This window comes from Ascaphus truei, chromosome 1 (assembly GCF_040206685.1).
Source record: "Ascaphus truei isolate aAscTru1 chromosome 1, aAscTru1.hap1, whole genome shotgun sequence".
NCBI lineage: Eukaryota > Metazoa > Chordata > Amphibia > Anura > Ascaphidae > Ascaphus > Ascaphus truei.
Genome location: NC_134483.1, coordinates 477,227,714 through 477,249,094, shown reverse-complemented (window position 1 = coordinate 477,249,094; position 21,381 = coordinate 477,227,714). Strand labels below are relative to the sequence as shown.

The following is a 21,381-nucleotide window of genomic DNA, read 5'->3' as shown; positions in this document are numbered from 1 at the left end:
CTGAGACGTTTATGCCACCTAAGACCTGGCTGGGTTTTTTACTCAAATATAAGATACATAAGTGACACACAGAGACACTCCCCAAATCACAAGCTGTTGCACACAGCACAAAATGCAGAACAGACCCTGATGCACTGTGCAGGACACGAGATGAAAATGAAGCAGTTTCTGCCAATTTCCCTCCAAATTTGTCTTTTACATCACCCCGTAGTATTGTGACAGGCAAGGTTTCCACTATCGTTTAAGAATAGCCTTTTTTACCCAAAAGGACCGTAGGATGTATGTTACATATATGTAATGCTTTAGTAGGTGTTGGTACACATACTCCCAATTAATAGCTAGTATAACATAAATGCATATAGCACATAAACATTAATATAATTATACAGTGATGGTTAGACAAAATACCACCAAGTGAAAGAAGAGACCTTCCTTGAGGGTCTTTTTAGATTATATTGATGTTAAAAAAAAAAAACAACATTGTGCTCGCACGTATTGGGGAAAAAAAGGGGGAGGGAAAACAGAAAAATGATGAGTTTTGCAATCACAGAATAAAAATGTCATTGTAGCTTTAAAGCAGCAATCCAGGTTTCCCCCCTATTGTTCATCTTCTTTCTAGATTTAAAGCATGTGACAATGTATAATTCTACATTCTAAGGCTTGGATCATGGTGCCCGCTGGCGCGCGCCCATCACGTTGCGGGCACCTCTCGCCAAAGCGATGTCCGATTATTGCTGCAGGAGATTGGGGAGGCGTGGCGGACGCGTCACGAAGCTTGTTCGCCCTCATTGATTGAACCAGCTCACGTGACGCTGAAGTCACGCGCTCGCGCTTGAAACAACATTTTTGTCTTTTCAAAACGCGGTGGCGCCATTGTGCTCCGGCGTGGGTGCACGCAATAGGGGCGGCCGCATAGGGATTAGGACATTTGTGTATGCCACGCACGCTGTATATTCCCGTCCTTTCCTATACCCCCAATCCTGTTATAAATCTGTCAAAATCTTGCTTGAACTCTTAAAGAAACGGCTGCCTTTCTGTTCAATAAATCCTTCAGTCAGTAATATCAGGATACATTGTAGCTGCTGAGTTACATTAAAGTAACATTGACAATTGTTACAGTTTGCAGCGCAAACGGTTGGGAACATTGGCAACAAATTATCACAAACAGGAAAGTGTTGTAATTATCTTGCACTGCTTGGGAGGTGGGCTAAAGCCTGCTATAGAGGATGGTCAGTATATTAAAACTCATTAAAAATGACATTGAGTTGAATAATAATAATAATAAAAAAAGTCCCTATTATCTAATACTACAAAACTAATTTATTTAAAAAAAAAAAACTAAACATGTAAGATTTCACATGTTTTGCTGCTTTAAGGGTAGGCACTCCTGTTGATCTGTTCTCTATGTAAGTCTCCTGCCAGTATTCAGCTCAGTTGAGTATTTGGATCCGGGTATACCCGAAGAAACACCCCCAGAAATTGGGCAATCCTATGTATTAAGTCAAAATCATAAAAGGCGAGATCCATTCACATTTAATCAATGCGTAATACATATAATAGCTGTTCTGGACTAACAAGGTAGCATCTGAGAGGCACTTCCAGCTGGGGCGCCCGCCCAGCACTATTCCATGGCACCATTCTTGTGTAGTCACTGGAGAGATAGAGGGTGCCCGTGCGGAGGCCAGAAGTACGTTTTTTATTTAATAAATAGGATTGCACAGTTTTTTTTGTTTTTGGGTGTTTCGTGTCTTCCTTTCTGCATACCACCCGGATCCAAATATTCAACAGGGCTGAACAGCTAGAGAACAGACCTACAGGAGTACCTACCCTAAAGGATTAGATTGTAAGCTCTTCGGAGCAGGGACAACTCTTCCAAAATGTTACTTTTATGTCAGAAGCACTTCTCCCCTTTATGTGTTATTTATATTATTTGTTATTTATATGATTGTCACGTGAATTACTGCTGTGAAGCGCTATGTACATTAATGGCGCTATATAAATAGACATACGTACAAGGCAACAATCAAGTTTTTATTCTGTGCGTGCAAACCTCACAATTAATTGTTTTTTTCTCTTAAACCCCCGCCTCTTCTTCTTTTTTTTTGTTCTTTTTTTTTTGCCCATGCACCCAAGGACTGTTGTATGTATTCCTCTATTGTTTACTATGTAGTAAATAGGGGTTACCAACTTTCAAACAGGGGAGATGGGGACAGTTGTAACTACTGATGATTGCCATAAAACATCATTTAGATGAGGCTGACATTTTGGTAGTAAGGATGGGGCATCGCAATTTTTTTGTTGCATTCATCACTTTGCAACCTCTTTGAGGGAAGCAGGTACCTTCTTTTAATAGTGTACAAACATAAACTTCCACTTACTGCTCAAGCCTCAAAGTACTTGGGGGCACGGCAGACATAGCTTCGTTTATCATATACAGTATGTACTCGATCTTGATCTAAGACTCACCAGAATTATATAATTTCTAGTGAGCAAAAATACATGCGAGAGGCCTGTTTTAACCATGATCCCCAATGCGTTTTTTGAAAGCCGTTGGCAAGCCTTCCTGACGGCGAGGACGGCACTGCAAGAACACTTGTTCTCACTGTATAGACCCAGAGTTCAAGCCGACACAAGAACTAAGGTTTTCCATCCACTTTGCCTCAGTCTCAAGTGACCAAGCTGCGATTAGAGTGGTCCAAACTGCAGAATTTCGGGGGGGGGGGGGGAGGGGGGGGCACTTGCATTTTGCCACTTCCCAACCCTGAACTCTCCCATCTCTAGTTTATATGGTATTTTAGGAATACTTTGATTTCTTGTGGGTTCTTTTTCCTCAAAACCTGTTCTGATGGATTGCACCTTTCGAGAGAGAGCTCCATTTGATTCCACCCTTCTGTCACTCTGAGCATGTTGCATGTTACGTTATTTCATTGCAGAGCATAAAGAAACTAAGTGCTGAATAACAGGTGTTCGGTATACTGTAATGACAAGTTGAAAAATGCAATCGATTCCAAGACTTATTTATAATATCTCAACCTTCCTTTTTTTTTAATCATTGCTCATTCCTTCTTTGACAGGAGAATTTCATGGAAGTAATCAGGAATCAAGAGTTTTTATTATTACCGGGAGGTGAAATTGCCAAAATCTTAGCAAGTGATGATATGAATATTCCCAATGAAGAGACCATTTTTAATGCTCTGCTAACCTGGGTGCGGCACGATGTGGAACAGAGACGGACAGACCTCAGTAAACTCTTGGCTTACATCAGATTACCGCTGCTTGCACCACAGGTAAAAAGGAATTGTTGCTAATTGTGTTCATGGTTTAGGAGCACTCATCTTTATAATAGCCAGGCCACAGTTGCCGAATCAAGTACCCAGGGAACTTGTATGTAGTAAAAGAAGAAGAAGAATCATCCAGGCATTACAATGGTCTTTGGGGAAGAAAAAATGGTTTATTCACGCAGGATTGAGGTTTCTTTCACTCTGGGACATTTGTCAAGATGTATTAACCATTGGAGTGCCTGGATTCTTTTTCCCTTGCCATCACATTTAATACATAAAATACCTTTTTAATGACCGCAGTTTTGTGGCTACTGAATAAAGTATAATTACATTGCTATTTATCCTATTCATAAGAGAAGAATAGGGACCCTAACCGCAAAATGCAATTTGCCATAAAGCATGTCATCAAAAATAAGCAATGAATGCAGCTAGTAAAACAATACATATATTTACAACCATCTTTGGGCATAACCAGGGAGAGTGTCAAAACAGATTTATAACATTTTTTTTATAGGTCACGTAAAGATGTTTAGTGAATAATGCAAGGGTGCTCAACTCCAGTTTAAGCCCTCCCCCCAACAGGTCAGGTTTTCAGATATCCTAGCTTCAGCACCGGTGGTTCAATCAGAGGTTCCATCAAATCTTCTGATTGAGCCACTGTTGTTGAAGCGGATACTGGTTGATCCATCTGTGCCAAAGCGGGGACTGATCCAACCACCTGTGCTGAAGCTGGAATATCTTGAAAACCTGACCTGTTGGGTGTACTCATCCTATGTTTATAGCTACATTGGTCAAGAGGAAGGCAAACAAAAAGCCTAGTGACACTTTTGGTAATTGTCTCATAAAGAAATGAAAAATAGACCACCACCTCTTCTATTTAATCGTTCCCTATGTAATCGTGAATAGCCCTCTAAATTAACTACACACATAATCACTAAGCTAAGTGTATGCAGAAAAGTTGTTTCATAGCACATATGTGCACTTACAGAGCTGACACTACTGCGAAACGTCACATTAACTGTCTGTTAAATCTAGAAAGCCTTGGAATTCATTATTCTCCATCTCTGACTTTCAAATTATTATTGATCCGTTTTTTTTAATGTGATTCAATATGAGAATTCTTCATAGATTAAATTCTACTAAACAAACTTTTTCACAGGTCACCTCACCCGTACAGGTGAAGAAAAACCTGTGCGGTTTCTAAAACTCTACACACTAGGTGTTTTCATCTATGAAGCACTCTTATATTGGATCAGAAAAATATTCATGTGATCATACAAATGTAATTGCTATGACTTAAAGCTGCAGTTCAGTCTTTTTTTTTTTTAATTTATTTTTTTACTTCAATAATTTCATGTGTGCAATCTCTAATTACCTAAAGAACGGCAGAGCTGCAGGTCAATTCGTTCTCCATGTATTGATCGGCGAAATTTGGTGACATCATTAGTGAAGGGATCTGTTATTTTTCTGCTTCTGTCCGTCAGTGGAAGCTCATGAATATTCATGAGCACTCCTGCACTGACATGTGCTAGAGGGAGGGCAAAGCTGACAAAGGGGTGTGCCAGGGCTTGTGACAGGACATGAAGGGGCAGTGCCTTAGCAAATGGTTATTAAAATAGAATACAAGAAAATTGGTCTTTCAAAGTTGTTTTTTTTAAAACAGAAAATGCTAAAAGTATTTTTTCTTACTACAGAACTGATTTATTTAAAAAAAACACACATGCAGGATATTGACTGAACTGCAGCTTTAACAAGCTGCACTTTTTGCTTTATTAAACACATAATAATGTACAATTCCTTGTTGCAGTTCCTTGCAGACATGGAAAATAATCCACTGTTTAGAGATGACATTGAGTGTCAGAAACTCATTATGGAAGCCATGAAATACCATTTACTGCCTGAGAGACGACCCATGTTACAGAGCCCTCGCACAAAGCCGAGAAAGTCTACAGTCGGAATGTTATTTGCTGTTGGTGGAATGGATGCTACCAAGGGTATTCTTTTATATTCTGGATTGTTGAAACAATGAAGAAGAAAAAAAAATCCCCTTTATACATATACTTCATATTCTTTCCTTTCCGTGCTCTAGTTCTTTTCATTGGGACAGTATTAAATGAATGTTGCAAATTAAGTCGCATAGGGATAATGTTTGTTTCTACTCACACTTTTTTTTTTTTTTTAACATCTCATTTTGTATTTTTAATCTTTATTTAAACTAAAAACAAATTCAAATGATAATTACATGAAATGTACATATGATTATCTGTAATTGTATACCATCACCAATGTAAAAACCGGTTCACAGCAGCAACAAAAATTATGAGATGTAATACATACTGGGAATATGTACTTGAATCATAAAAGGACAAAATATGAATAAATACAAGTCACAGCATAAAAAATAATACAGGGAATATGCAACCAGGGTTGCCAACTTCTACTGAAGGCTAACCCGGAGACAACTTTTTTAAATTTAGCGCTTACCTTCGTCTCCCGGCATCTTCCCCTGCAACTACTGTCAATATGGCCGCGCGACGTCACATGGTGTCGAGTTGCTACGTGGCGTCGCGGCATCTGGTTGCCATAACGGGATGCCTTATGGCGTCATGTTGCCATGGTAATGTGGTGTCACGTAGCAACTCGTTGTCATGGCAATGGGCGTCACGTGACGCTGTGGCGTTCCCGTTGACATGGCAACGCTGCACCATTTGATGCCGCGTGGCCATATTGACAGTAGTTCCAGGGGAAGATGCTGGGAGACACTGCTGAACGCCGCCACCCGGAGGTTTACTAGGTAAACCCGTAGCACTGAGGTACGTGGCCAAAAGCCATTGTCTCTGGGTCAAACCCGGAGTGGTGGCTATAACCCTGTATAACGTAACAATGTTATAAATTATATAAAATAAAGTTATATTTTCATTATTATGAGACAAACCGCTAAAATAAGAATTGCAACATAAACTATATATTTCCATTTATATGACATTTCATACGAGACCATTTTATGAAGTATGGCCAAATTAGAAAAAAAAGTGGATTTATTTATTTTTAGTGATGGAGCATATAGGGCAATATTTACTTAGCGGTGTTATTCCACAAGATACAAATGAATGGGCCGGAAGGTCATCCAGCGCCAGGAAGAATAGCCCTGCTTAGTATATATGTGCCGCAATGTTTTCTGACTACGAAGTATAACTTTCTGACACCTTTGGGTGCCAGTGTGTCGCGGACCTTCTGGCTCCTGTGTCAAGTAGTCAGCTTAGTGAGAGCCGCCGACATACACTGCTACGAGGCTCAACTTCTGTGCCTGGCTGCCAGGCCCTTATTGCTGCTTCTGCAGCAGGCCTCCGCCACCCCCTGCTCGGCGATGAAAGTTGGGGCCGCTAGGAGACAGGCCCAACTTCTGCATTCGTGTGTGTGTGTGTGTGTGTGAAGGTATTGTAGGGGGGTGATTAATTGTGTGTGTGTGTGGGGGGGGGGGGATTGAGTGACAGGCGGGGGGGCATTGAGTGATTGATGGGGGGAGAGAACAAGGTGAGAAAGAGGGGGGCTTCACAAGACTGTCGGCGGCGCTAAATGTTGTCAGGACTTTGCTGACTTTTTTAAGAAAAAGGTGGAGTCCATATGGCAGAACATCCCATCTGTTGCCTCCTCCCATCCCACAATGCTTCCCAACTCTCCTCCTATCTTTCTTGACTCTTTTTCTGCTATCTCGGAGGAGGATGTATCACTGCTGATCTCCTCTTCTCCCTCTACCACTTGCCCTCTTGATCCCATTCCCTCCCATCTCCTAAAACCTCTTGCTCCTTCTATAATCCCTATGCTCACACAGATCTTTAACTCTTCCCTCTACTCTGGTACCTTTCCTTCATCCTTCAAGCATGCAACCGTTATACCATTACTCAAAAACAGCAAGCTTGACCCTACCTGTCCTTCTAACTATCGACCTGTCTCCCTCCTGCCTTTTGCCTCCAAACTCCTTGAACGTCTTGTATTCTCTCGATTGCTACACTTTCTCAACACCTATTCTGTACTAGACCCTCTACAATCTGGCTTCCGCACTGCTCACTCTACTGAAACAGCCCTCACTAAAATAACTGACGTCCTCCACGCTGCCAAAGACAGAGGTCATTACACTCTGCTCATATTACTCGACCTCTCTGCAGCATTCGACACCGTGGACCACCCTCTTCTCCTTCACATTCTCCATACTCTTGGTATTCGGAACAAAGCTTTATCCTGGATCTCCTCTTACCTCTCCCATCGTACCTTCAGTGTCTCTTTTGCTAACACCTCCTCCTCCTCTATTGATCTCTCTGTGGGGGTACCCCAGGGCTCTGTCCTGGGACCCCTTCTCTTTTCTCTCTACACACTCTCTCTAGGTGACCTAATCACATATTTTGGGTTTAAATATCACCTCTATGCTGACGACACACAAATTTACCTTTCAACCCCTGACCTTACACCTGCTATACAGACCAAAGTTTCTGAATGCCTCTCTGGAATATCATCCTGGATGGCCATCTGCCGACTGAAACTTAACATGGCAAAAACAGAGCTCCTTATACTACCTCCCAAACCTGGCCCTACTACATCCTTCCACATTGCTATTGGAAATACGATCATTCACCCAGTAGCCCAAGCACGCTGCCTAGGGGTCACACTTGATTCCTCTCTCTCATTCTCCTCTCATATTCAAAACGTTTCTAAAACTTGTCGCTTTTTCCTCCGCAATATCACAAAGATACGCCCTTTCCTCTGTTACTCAACTGCTAAAACTCTGACTCAGGCCCTCATTCTCTCACGTCTCGATTACTGCAACCTCCAGCTGTCCGGCCTTCCTACCTCTCACCTGTCTCCCCTACAATCTATCCTAAACACTGCTGCCAGAATCACTCTACTCTTTCCTAAATCTGTCTCAGCGTCTCCCCTGCTGAAATCCCTCTCCTGGCTTCCGATTAAATCGCGTATCTCACACTCAATTCTACTGCTCACTTTTAAAGCTTTACATTCTTCTGCCCCTCATTACATCTCAGCCCTAATTTCTCGCTATGCACCATCACGACTCTTGCGTTCTTCTCAAGGAAGTCTTCTTACTACCCCCTTTGTATCTAAAGCTCTCTCCCGCCTTAAACCTTTCTCACTTTCTGCCCCACACCTCTGGAATGCCCTTCCCCTCAATACCCGACTAGCCCCCTCGCTATCCACCTTTAAGACCCACCTTAAGACACATCTGCTTAAAGAAGCATATGAGTAGCACTGGATAATCATGGACACATGACACAAAGCTTGGCCCCCTGCAGACGCACTTACTAGTATTCCCTCCTACTGTCTCTGTACGTTCTCCCTACCTACCAATTAGATTGTAAGCTCCTCGGAGCAGGGACTCCTTCCTTAATGTTACTTTTACAGTATGTCTGAAGCACTTATTCCCATGATCTGTTATTTATATTTGTTATTTATATGACATGTATTACTACTGTGAAGCGCTATGTACATTTTATGGCGCTAAACAAATAAAGACATACATACATACATCACTGCACCGACACACTTTATTCGAGCAAATACCCGGTATGTACCTGGCAGATACCTGGAATGCGCCACTCCTCACCTCTGACAAGCCCCGTTGCATTTGCCTTCCCAGCCTGGGTACATGCCTGGCTGATGGGCGGCTGATCTGTTAAATGATAATGATTAGGATTTAATAGGCTGCAATGCTTCGCGTGTCTACCAGATGGCATAAATTCATGAATTGTAATGCAGTATATATATATATACTGTGCAGTATTGCAGCCAGCGGGAATAAAATGCTTCAATCCCTGCTTGGAAAATAACTCAATGCACTCGGGCAGAAAACAGTCACAAACCTCAATACACCCGGGTATACCCGAATTCGTGGGACTAGCCAAGCTCGAATAAAGTGTGTCGCCAGTGTCATATGACCATGATCTTACATTCAACTTATTATGACCTTGCTGCATGAGGCACTAATAGGGTTAACTTGTATGCAAAGGCATTGGCTTTCCTTGAATGGGCCGGAATGTGTCGTATGTAATAGCACCACTTAGTAACCATGCGCCTGAATCTCGTAACCGTGCAAATGGGACAGCATCTCTCTTCGACTGATGTTCTTCCAAAACTCCTGTGGCAATCCAGATAAGCAAATTATAACACAAAAACTTTACACCATATTAAATCTTTGAAGCGTTTCTAAAATATGTCGTAAGAATTCAAATTCAATGTGTGTATTAGGGGGGGGGGCTGTGGGGGAGAAACAGTGCAATGATTACAAATATTGCACTTGGTTAAGACCTTACTATTGTATTGTATTGTATTTAGACACATGAAAACGACTTAATTACCCCTTCTGCTCCATTCTGGAGAGTAGTGCAGTGAGTCCTGCAACGCACTGTATACACCTGCACCATTTAGTTAATGTTTTAAAACAGGAGTGGTCAACTCCAGTCCTCAAGGGCAACCAACAGGCCAGGTTTATGGATATTCTATGTCTTTATTTATATAGCGCCAAAAGTGTACTCAGCGCTTCACAAAGAATACAGTACAGGGAATTATAATTATACAATAAGTGCAGCAAAATCAGACAATAGGAAAGGAAATCCCTGCCCGTAGAGCTTACAATCTAAGAGGTTTAATGGGAAACTTACAGAGTCAGCAGGTGAGGGAGTAAGTGCTGTAAATGGCAGTGCTTGGTCACAATGGGTGGTAGGAGTGACTGAGTGTGGGACATTAGCCATGAGGGCAGGCTATTGGGATGCTTGATTTGTGGGGTAAAATTTAAGGAAGGTCAGTGTTAAATGAAAAAGTTAACACCATTTACAGGGGAAGAGGTGGCAGGAAGGCACGAGTGAGATCAGGTGTGTATGTCTGGCTTCAGGCTGAGGGAAGATCCCCAGCAGCAGGAAGGAGTAGATAGAGGGTGTGAATAGAGGATTTGTGTGGGTGTTTTTTATTCAGGGGTAAAGAAGTTGTTGGGAGAGAGGTGTATAAATAATGGTGAAGTGGAGAGTGGAGATGTTGTAGAGAATAGAAATGCTCACAAAGGAGGGAGGAAACAGTAAACAGAAAAAGCAGTAGGGAGGGCATAGTGAGATGCAGGAGGAGAGAGTTCCAAGGTACTGGAGGATAAAAGTGTACAAATAAATCACAGATGTTAAAAGTTAATGTCTCACAGTGGCAACGTTGTAATGCAGAGTCCAGATCTTCACCTCCAATTTCAACTCCAAAATTAACTCTTGTAGACACTTTTGATGTACACTTATGATGTGACGCTTTTGATGTTACACAGCCTTATCCCTGCTTCAGTACAGGTGGCTCAATCTCTTTTTCGACTGAGCCACTGATTGAGCCAGCTGTGCTGAAGCAGGGATATCCTTAAAACCTGGCCTGTTTGTGGCCCTCCTGTTTTAAATGCTTTTATACATATCTTTGTTGGAACCTTTTTGTTGCCATATGAGCCTGCAAAACATTTTGTGGGGGCAAACATGTACAAGTCATTAATAATAACCACATTTGATATGAATGTGTCTCTGTTCCCACTCAGGAGCTACAAGTATTGAAAAGTATGATCTTCGCACCAACATGTGGACTCCTGTAGCTAACATGAATGGACGGAGACTGCAGTTTGGAGTCGCTGTGTTGGATGATAAACTGTATGTCGTTGGAGGCAGAGATGGACTAAAGACGTTAAATACTGTCGAATGCTACAACCCCAAAACTAAAACATGGAGCGTAATGCCACCCATGTCTACTCATAGACATGGCCTCGGTAAGTAGGAATGTTCATCATTTGTAATTGTATGTAACATTCCATGCTACACAGTTACATTTCTTACTGAAGATGAGGTTGAAAAAAGACATACGTCCATCAAGTTCAACCTATGCTAAATTTATATGACATACTTTATCCTCTATCCCTACTTACAGTAGATTGATCCAGAGGAAGGCAAACAAAAAACCCCAGTGAAATATCATTGAATGATATCTCATAAAAGGGAAAAATAAATTCCTTCCAAACTCGAAATATAGGCAGTCAGATTACTCCCTATATCAACATCCTTCCCATGTTTAGTTATTTGGTATATCCGTGAATACCTTTTCTTTCTAAAAAGATGTCTGACCTTTTCTTAAATATATCCATTGAACCTGCAATCAGTCTCCATGGGTAATGAATTCCACATTTTACCTGCCCTTACTGTAAATAACCCTTTCCTTTGCTGCTGGTGAAATCTCCTTTCCTCATCGTATTTATATTCCATGTGGGGAGATTAAATAATACTTGGCACATAGGAACAAAGCTCAATCTATAACAATCAGTGTAAAACGGGACTTTGAATATGTTTTGATGCGTCAACAAAAATAAATAGCAACCACTACTTTGGAAAAGCTATTTAGCCGTCATAATATCTTATGTGCAACCCGGAGAAATCTGATCTTAATAAAACAAAGTCAATAATTTTACAGCCACATAAATTTTGTTACGTGAAATGTTCGCTTGACTAAAGCATTGCAGAATTAATATTATTCAGTGCCTTTCAACACTACGCTTTATCTCATCACAAGTAATACTGAATGACAAGTGAAAAAAAAAAAATAAACCTTCATCTTTTTCATGTGATTCTGATTACAGGAAATGATGTGCTGATACAGCTCCAAGCGTGAATTATGTGAATCATAAACCCATAACTGAATGCATTGCAGATTATACAACCACAGTAGCCAGTAACATGACCTTAACTTACTCTGCTTCCTTACGATAGGAGTGGCGGTTTTAGAAGGACCTATGTATGCTGTGGGTGGCCACGATGGATGGAGTTACCTGAACACGGTGGAGAGATGGGACCCGCAGGCACGCCAGTGGAATTTTGTTGCCAGTATGTCAACTCCCAGGAGCACAGTTGGTGTGGCTGTGCTAGGTGGAAAGTAAGCAAAATAACAGGCGGATTTAGACATTCAATTCCATATATGTGAATTCTACTTTTACCTAGTAATACGGCAACCATCGTTTTTATTTGATTAGACAAAACTATTGTTAGGGATGAGCACAAGAACTAGATCATGGTAATTATGGTCATCTAGAGATCAGCAGATTCTTGTAATAATCGTGATTTTAAATATCCTATGTACTGTATGCAAATATTAAAATATGTTTGTTAAAGCAGACAGGCCATTTAACTGCATTTATAAACCACCCGGGTCACCTACTTGGCTACTTCCTTCTGATTAGGTTATTTCTTTTAATACTTCATCTCTTTTTTTTTTTTTTTAAGTCTATTATTGTGATAAGGGATTAAGGAATTTATTAAATGAGGTCAAAAGTGTCCGATTTGCGTCGCGATCTGCCGAAAATGATAATTGACTTGAATGTCAGTTTTCCGCAATCGGCTGCATTGAACCTTATTGAACCTTAATGGAGTAGGAAAAGTTTTTTTTTAAGCAGGCGAATCTGACTGTTACGCCTGTGCTCGCCACAAACCGGGGGCCGGACCGCGGGGCTGAGGTTGGGTTATGAAATCACCGACCTTAGACCGCGCAGACTGGTCCGGAGTGCGAAGTTCATAATCAAACAGGCCCATGGTACTGGTCTCAGCGAGGAGAAGGCTGACCAGAGTTCAGCAGAGAGAAGGCTGACCGGAGAGGGCACACCGCCAAGCAGCACTGGAAAACTAATGCATCAGTGCAGGAATTCAAGCTGGCCTCTGCGAAGGGGGAAAGAGCAGCAGGCCACAGGGTCCAAATAGCAACCTCTGCTAAGGGTAGAAGCAGCAGGTTGCGGGCTCCAGGGAGATAGCACACAGCAGGTCTCCGGGGTGCTTCAGCGCAGAAGTTTAAGCTGGCCTCTGCGAAGGGAGAAAGAGCAGCAGGCCACGGGGTCAAAACAGCAACCTCTGCAAGAGGAGTATGCAGCAGGTTGCAGGGTCCAAGCTCGCAGGTTGCAGGGTCCAGGCTCTCTGAGAAGAGAGGAACACAGGCCTCAGTGAAGTAGCTGCAGGGTGCGAGGAAACAGGAACGAATACAACGAACTGGAACAATAAACAGAGATTAGTAATGAGAGATAACAAACCAAGAGGCTTGTGGCAAAACACTGATAACATCCAAAAAGGATTATGCTCGACAGAGAGGGATTGTGGGGGAATGCAGTATTTAAAGGCCAGCAGGCCAATCCCAGGAGGAGGGTGTGAGGGCACTGCTCCAATGACTAAGTACAAGGCTAGGTTGCAGTGATAGCCCACACAGCTGCTGTTGATTGCAAAGAGGGAATTAGTGAGAACAACAGCACCCTGCAAGGCTACGAGAAAAGCCAGGAGTGGATTCCTGACACTGACAAAGCCATTGAGGGTTTCTGAATTACCACGCCTTTTTAGCACAGCTACATCATAGAGACTTAGAGACATCATAGACACTTGTCATCCACTCCTTATTGGTAGGCTGAGCAATAGCGGAGCACCTAGTAAGAGGGAGCACAATGAACTTTCTCCAAATCCCCAATATGTATCGGGGATCAGACTATTATGGTTGTGCACCGTCTCCTATTCTTGGATTGTTTTCCTGCTATTATGGTTAGGGTCCTACTCTAATATAGTGTTTACTACGAGTGGTTTGGTTGGATTCCTGCTTTGAAGGTGATTGTTTTATTTATGGTAACTTCATTCTGACCCATTAAGACTATCAGATGTACATTGCTCAAGCAAAAAGGGATATTTCCATATTTATTACGTTTTATAACTCATACTTTTGGAGCCGCCGTCCACATGGAAGTGGTTTTAAAAATTATTTTCCATAAATCACACATTTTGTTTTCATTGCTTTACAGACTTTATGCAGTGGGTGGTCGTGATGGAAGTTCTTGCCTCAAATCTGTAGAATGCTTTGATCCTCACACCAACAAATGGACCCTGTGCTCACAGATGTCAAAGCGAAGAGGGGGGGTTGGTGTTACTACTTGGAATGGTTTCTTGTATGCAATCGGAGGACATGACGCACCAGCTTCCAATTTAACATCTCGGCTATCCGACTGTGTAGAAAGGTAGCACTCGAATTAGAATGCTACAACAACCAGCAGATAGGGAAGACCATGCCATGGCCAATGATGGATGTAACGATGTTGTACATGATATTGTTTTACAGATCACACAGCATATCTCGTTATAATTCAGAGTATTCAATGGTAGTATTATGTAAAATCATAACATATACCACCAAAGGGAACAATGAAGAAGGCTACATTTGTATCTTCTAAAGCAGAAGGTGTAGGCAACAATGCCAATAAGGCAATAGAACATTGCTAATAGGCACTTAGGGGGCAGATTAATCAAGTACTGTTGTGGGTTAGCGCACCTGATCCAACGTGAATCCCCATTCAAGTCAATGGGAGTTAACACCGGAACCCGGTGCACTGACCTATACCCGAGCTTGATGAATCTACCTCTTCATGTTCATCACTGAGAAGTCAGTGGAAGTGAGGAAGCACCAGAGGGTGTAGTCACAGTATCAGAGGCTACAATTCACACTGCTCCTGATCTTACGGACATACCAGGTCTTTGTTAATGTAACCACAGCAATGCCTGCAGATCCTCTACACTTTTGGACCCTTCCCATTCAACGTAACTCATAGACCACAGCGGGCCGTCTAATTTAGAGCCTCCAGAATTAATATTCATACAGAATTAAAGCAAAATCAAGGTTGCAGCACACTCAAACCTGCAGTGGAGTAGTGTCCTTGGGACATGTCGTGCACTGTTAAAGATAAGAGTTCATAACAAAGTGCAGCATCCAGACAATATTGAAACCAACACTGGACACTCAGTAGTTTAACGACTGTTTCAGTCGAGCTACAACAAACCAAATGTTTCGGTCCACGGAGGAGAAATAAATGTAGGCTTTATTAGCCAGCAGCTTTAAACAGAACATAGCTTCATCTAGGCAAACAAAGTTAGAGCAGAAAATAACAACCAGGCCTATGTAGGGGACTAACAACCATTCAGCAGTATCTGACGGCTGGAAGGGTAGGCCTCTTACCAACCTTTTGACACCAGTCCAAAGAGAGGTAGCTGTAGGCAGGGTGCTCCCCGTGTCCGTCCAGGATATGTGGTGGTGTCAATGGGGGGCTTCCCTCTGGCAGGTTCCAGGAACCAGTGTTCCTTGGAACAGAGTATTTCCTCCACTGGGATCTCTCTGGCAGCACAGACTCTCCCTGTGCCAGAGATCCCCTGTAGTCTGTTCAGCAGGCTTTTTTAACCTACTTGATGAGCCAGGTTGAGACTGGTCAATCAACTCCTAACTTATATTTAAGGGCAGTAAAAATGTGGAATTCATTACCCATGAAAACTGTGATGGCAGATACAATAGATATCTTCAAAAAAAAGGAAAGGTCTACAGGGATATACCAAATAAGTAAACATGAGAAAGATATTGATCCAGGGAGGAATTCCCCCCCCCCCTTATTAGACATCATTGGATGATATTTCACTGGGGTTTTCTTTGCCTTCCTCTGGATTAAAATACTGTAAGTTCAAATATAGTATAAAGTATCTGTCATCTAAATTTAGCACAGGTTGAAATTGATGAACACATGTCTTTTTTCAACCTAATTTACTATGTAACATTACAAATAATTGTAACTCCAAATGGCTAACAAGTCACGAAGTTAGAGTACAAATCTATACTACACATTATTTCATATTTATGTAACAACGAAATAATATTCATTTACAGATATGATCCCAAAACAGACATGTGGACCTCAGTAGCCTCTATGAGCATTAGCAGGGATGCCGTAGGAGTATGCCTATTGGGTGACAAACTTTACGCTGTCGGAGGTTATGACGGACAAAGCTATCTCAATACCGTGGAGGCCTATGATCCCCAAACAAATGAGTGGACACAGGTAAGCAATGAAGAATTTGTTGTTGACCTTTAAAAATAAAAAATAGATGCTTGCAAACTCCTGGGTTAGTATTCTTGTGCTGGCATCTTGTATACGTCCCCGACCCAGGAGCGATTTTGTAGAAAAACGAGCAGCAAATGTAAAGTACAATAATAGTCCAGCTCTAAATTAGGAAAGGGCCCTCCGGGTTCCTAATAATTCTGTAATCTATATGTGGAATGTCTTGTTGATCTTTAAAATAAAACAAAATACAAAATATCCTCCGAAAAATAACCCAGACCAAAATTGAAACAAATTTTGTATGCAATTTTCCTGCCAATCATTACCTCTTTAAGCGCCAATGGAGGAATCCTTGGTGCAGGGTTGTTATTTGATACGTCCGTGATGAGGTTCCCTATAGTACTTCTACTACAATCTGAGAGATCATTGCTGAACAATACTTTTTGTTTGTCTTTGTGCGTTAATGACCTTTTTCTTCTTTGCTGCCCTAGGTTGCTCCGTTGTGCCTTGGCAGAGCTGGTGCATGTGTAGTAACTGTAAAACTATAATTTGCCAGTTTTATGCCACCATCTGCACGGACTTTTACATTCCCAAAGAGATTATCATTCAGAGCACACTTTCTCTTCCTCTGTGGTTTTGTGGTGAACGAGGAAACCTTCGTATTTATCACATTTTAAGGACCTTTCACATACATACGCCATGCACATTTTGACTGAGACTGTATTTAAGCCATTAAAATGGATGCAACGTTTTTTAAACACTAGTAGCTAGTGAGTTTTTTTCTTGCCTATATATTATAGAATAGTATCATTTTTCAACGCAACATATGTTACAAAGATTCATGGCTTAACCCACGGGTTCTCAACTCCAGTTCTCAAGACCCCCAACAGGTCAGGTTTTCAGGATATCCCTGCTTCAGCACAGACAGTCTATCGACTGAGCCACCTGTGCTGAAGCAGGGATATCCTGAAAACCTGACCTGTTGTGAGGTTTTGAGGATTGGAGTTGAGTCCCCCACTTAACTTTTTCAAGACCAGAAGGGCTTGCAACATGTTGTGTTGTAGGCCTCTCTGGCACTGAAGGCGTTAATCTGCATTAGGGGCTATCGAAATATTAAGCAACGAAAAAAATGCACAACCAGCGATGTTAGAGAGAGATATAAATATATATAGTAATGCAATCCAGAAACCTGAAGGAATGAGGGCCGTGCAGAGTACACTCAATCCTATTTCACTGGTAAATAGATCACTTTTAGTCAAAGTAAGTACAACATATAGAAAGGAACGAGTGTCAGCCTGAATATGGATGCACGGAAGTGAGGAGAGCGGCGGGAAGAGAGGGAAAGAAGACCAGAGGAGGAAAAGGATGAAGAAAAATTAAATAGTGGTTATACATGCATTTTCTTTTTTGTTGTATCAAAAATATGCTCTTATTTTGTGACTATTGCACGGACATTGTACTTTGTCCACTTATTATTTTTTTTAATTTTAAATGTATTTACCAAAGCCTTATTTTTAAATGTAATCTAGTTTTATTTTGTATTTAAAGCAACATTTTGAAACATTGAGATGGGTAATGGTATTAGTTCACTGCTGCTGACTAGATCAGCGGTGCGCAAACTGGGGGGCGCGGGAGAATTTGCAGGGGGGCGCGGGCTGTTAGAGGCCCCACGCTCTTCCCCCAGGCATTTAATTTAATGCCGGGGGAGGCGTGAGGCCTCTGTAACCTCACTTACCTACTGGCAGCCGGGTCTTTGGCGACGCATCGCCATGACAACGCAGCATGTGATGTCACACGTGACCCGCAACGTCCTTTGAAGCTGTGCCTTCGGGGGAGGGGGGGCATGAACGCTGCGGCTCCCAGGAAGGGGGCCGCAACTGAAAGTTTGCACAGCGCTGGACTAGAAGATCACGGTCAGGAAGCTCCCCAGCAGCCATTTTGAAAGGGGAGTAGAGCCTTTTTTCGTCATAATATTTATCTGGAGATGTATTTTGTGATGCCCCATCTGAAAGCAAACTATTTCGGAGCTCAATTCCTGTAAAAAAACGGGGTGTGTACTCAGGCGTTTTCAACTGGAACTAAATTGGTGGGCAGCCTCATAATTGTGGGGCAAGTTACATTTTAAACAGAATCAAATTTGTTAGAGAGGTTATCTCTTTATCTTTGACCATCCTTAGGCAGATTTGCTTGTTTTTTATGGGGAGGGGGGAGCAAATTGACATCCTACTCTGTGTCTTAATATCTTTGTACAGTAGTAAAGTTATACAGAGGACGGCTCAAAGGGGCTTAAGCATAAACCCTCACCTTGATAAAAGTTGCTTAGTTCAACCAAAATATCGGATTTTGGCTAATTTATGCTTACGCCTGTGTGAGCCCTCCTCTTGATGATAACTTTACTACTGTATATATTCATTGGCCCGACCAGGAAGGTCCATTGTGAGATGTGAGCAGCGGCAACTGAAAAATGCAAAACATTGTCTACAGACAAATGGAGAAACTTTATTTCACTACATAATATCTTTATACACAAGAGATGTTCATCCACCAAATCTCAGCAGTTGTGATCCTTGGTGTAATGGGCCGAAGAAAATAGCTTTTAAATTGAGAAGTACTGTGTGTACAGTGAGACTCCATTGAAGCCTGTGACCTTTTGATTCTGAAAATCGGTGAAATGGAGTCAAAATCAGGTAGACCGACAGAAAATCAGAGCTGGCTGGTCCGATGCACTTCCAGTTACCCAAAGCTTCTCTTTTGGAACAATTTAATGGCGTCCTCGTGGCTTGATATTTTTGGGAGATATATATTTTAAAAAATGACTGACCTGAACCGAAGGGTTCCCCAGATGGGATTCATGGTCCCCCGACCTCAGGGGACTCCCTAGTTCTCACAGTACCGTCACTGGGCAAGAATATTTGCCTGGTGGACACAAAATGTTCATAGGATCCAACATGCTTTATGGCAAATAGAAAGCTGGAATGTCATCGGGAGTCCTTGCAGCCATATTTGTGGTTTATTTTTAGTGTCAAAGAAGGCACACAAAAAAACACCAAACATCTCATGAAAGGGTCGGTTCCCAAAGTCCATAGCTCTGGGGAACGTCCCGGTTGAGGTACATAGAAAAAGAATGGGTTTGGGGTAATTCCTGCTTTAAAGAAGTCCAGTACAGAAAACATGTCTTGCCTACCACCTGTCCACTAACATGGAAGTTTACAATGATACGCTATTGTTTTGTATTAGAGATTTCAAATAAGCCATAACATCTGTCTGAAATCTATCCATTGGTTTTGAGGATCTAGACGGAGAAACGTCAGAGTGAAAGAATACAATTTGAATCATTTGCACGCATCGGCATAATCAGAGACAGAAAAGTATTTGTTAATTAGGTGTGTCACATTTATGCTTTTTTTTTTATCAAGTATGGGTTATTCCAATTAAGTTATTTTTGATTATCCAATATATATTTCAATTGTGCAATATCAAATGAGTGATCAGTTAATGTAACCCTCCCTAAACATTCCATGAAAATGTTTGTTTCTATTTTTGCTGGACCATATTACAATACCTGGCATGTTCTGTAAAAATGTCCCTCCCCCCGCAAAAAAAATTGTACTTCCAATTATAGGAGTCACATATTGGAATGTGTACTCTTATATCTAATTGGTTTAATTTTGTATTCTATTATTTTAATATTCCACTCATGTATGTGGTATTTGTTTTTTTTCTCTCTGTGCCTTCTCTCTAACATAAAAGAGCGCTGGGCTTCTGTGAAGTTTGAAAGATGTGACATTCTGGAATATCCTTAACGTAATAAAGAAGGGGATACATGTATGCCAATTCCTCACTTTATGCACTGCTGTTAGTGCTTCACAGACCCCACCAACAATGACAAGTTTTTTAGATCTATACACAGATGTTTTATGTGGAAAGTTAGCTTTATTTATTGATCTTTTTCCAAGAGAATCCCGAGCAGTAACATTTGATGATCTGTGAACTTGTCTGTTGTTTTTTTTACATTTTGTAAAAATGTGTGTAGTTACAGCATTTATTATAAAATCAAACCATGATAAAATTGGACTATCTTTTTTTTGTGTGTGGGCATATGCTTATTTGATGCTTCAAAACATTAATTGCCATCGTGTTAATGAGGCACTGTACGGGTTTGTACTTTTAAAAACTACAGGAGTTATGTATCATTTTACTGCTATTTGCTCCTTGACGCAAAAACTCTCATGTTATCTTGTATGAAGTAACTCCACCTGAAGTCTTGCTAATGTATTCTCAAGAAACAAATCGCATTGACACAAACTTTATAGCAGCAATCTGGGCTGTTCTTTTTTTTTTTTTTTTTTTAATTCATAAAATTCCATACAACAAAATGGCCACCAAATCCTGCTGGCCAATGAGAGAGGCATTATCATTGGTTGTGGCTTCCTATTGGACAAAGCAAACAGGAATGTCAAAAAGGCGCTCTTGTGAAGATGCTAGGAGTGTTTATATTTTAAATACTAAATCGAGGAAAAACGTGAATCAACAAAACAAATATAGAATACATTATAAGTGTTCAGGTGCTAGTGCCACAAACCCATGTGCAATAAGTGCATGTATTGTATGTCTTTATTTATATAGCGCCAAAAGTGTACTCAGCGCTTCACAAAGAATACAGTACAGGGAATTATAATTATACAATAAGTGCCGCAAAATCAGACAATAGGAAAGGAAATCCCTGCCCCGAAGAGCTTACAATCTAAGAGGTTTAATGGGAAACTTACAGAGACAGCAGGTGAGGGAGTAAGTGCTGTAGATGGCAGTGCTTGGTCACAATGGGTGGTAGGAGTGACTGAGTGTGGGACATTAGCCATGAGGGCAGGCTATTGGGATGCTTGATTTGTAGGGTAAAATTTAAGGAAGGTCAGTGTTAAATGAAAAGGTTAACACCATTTACAGGGGAAGAGGTGGCAAGGAGGCATGAGTGAGATCAGGTGTGTATGTCTGGCTTCAGGCTGAGGGAAGATCCTGAGCAGCAGGAAGGAGTAGATAGAAGGTGTGAATAGAGGATTTGTGTGGGTGTTTTTTATTGAGGGGTAAAGACGTTGTTGGTAGAGGTATATAAATAATGGTGGAGTGGAGATGTTGTAGAGAACAGAAATGCTCACAAAGGAGTGAGGAAACAGTAAACAGAAAAAGAAATAGGGA

The 21,381-nt window shown here is 41.4% G+C and overlaps 1 protein-coding gene across 2 annotated transcripts in view; it reads left to right on the top strand.

Moving 5' to 3' along the window:
• Positions 1–20,257, top strand: part of KLHL5 (kelch like family member 5) — a 73,134-nt gene extending 52,877 nt beyond the window's left edge. For both annotated transcript variants that reach the window (XM_075567866.1, XM_075567865.1), the window contains exons 5-11: positions 3,075–3,287; positions 5,089–5,275; positions 10,846–11,070; positions 12,062–12,224; positions 14,116–14,328; positions 16,017–16,188; positions 16,680–20,257. In XM_075567866.1, coding sequence (XP_075423981.1) covers positions 3,075–3,287; positions 5,089–5,275; positions 10,846–11,070; positions 12,062–12,224; positions 14,116–14,328; positions 16,017–16,188; positions 16,680–16,736 — 1,230 coding nt within the window. In that variant the 3' untranslated portion in view covers positions 16,737–20,257. The remainder of the gene's footprint in view (positions 1–3,074; positions 3,288–5,088; positions 5,276–10,845; positions 11,071–12,061; positions 12,225–14,115; positions 14,329–16,016; positions 16,189–16,679) is intronic.
• Positions 20,258–21,381: the final 1,124 nt, after the last annotated feature.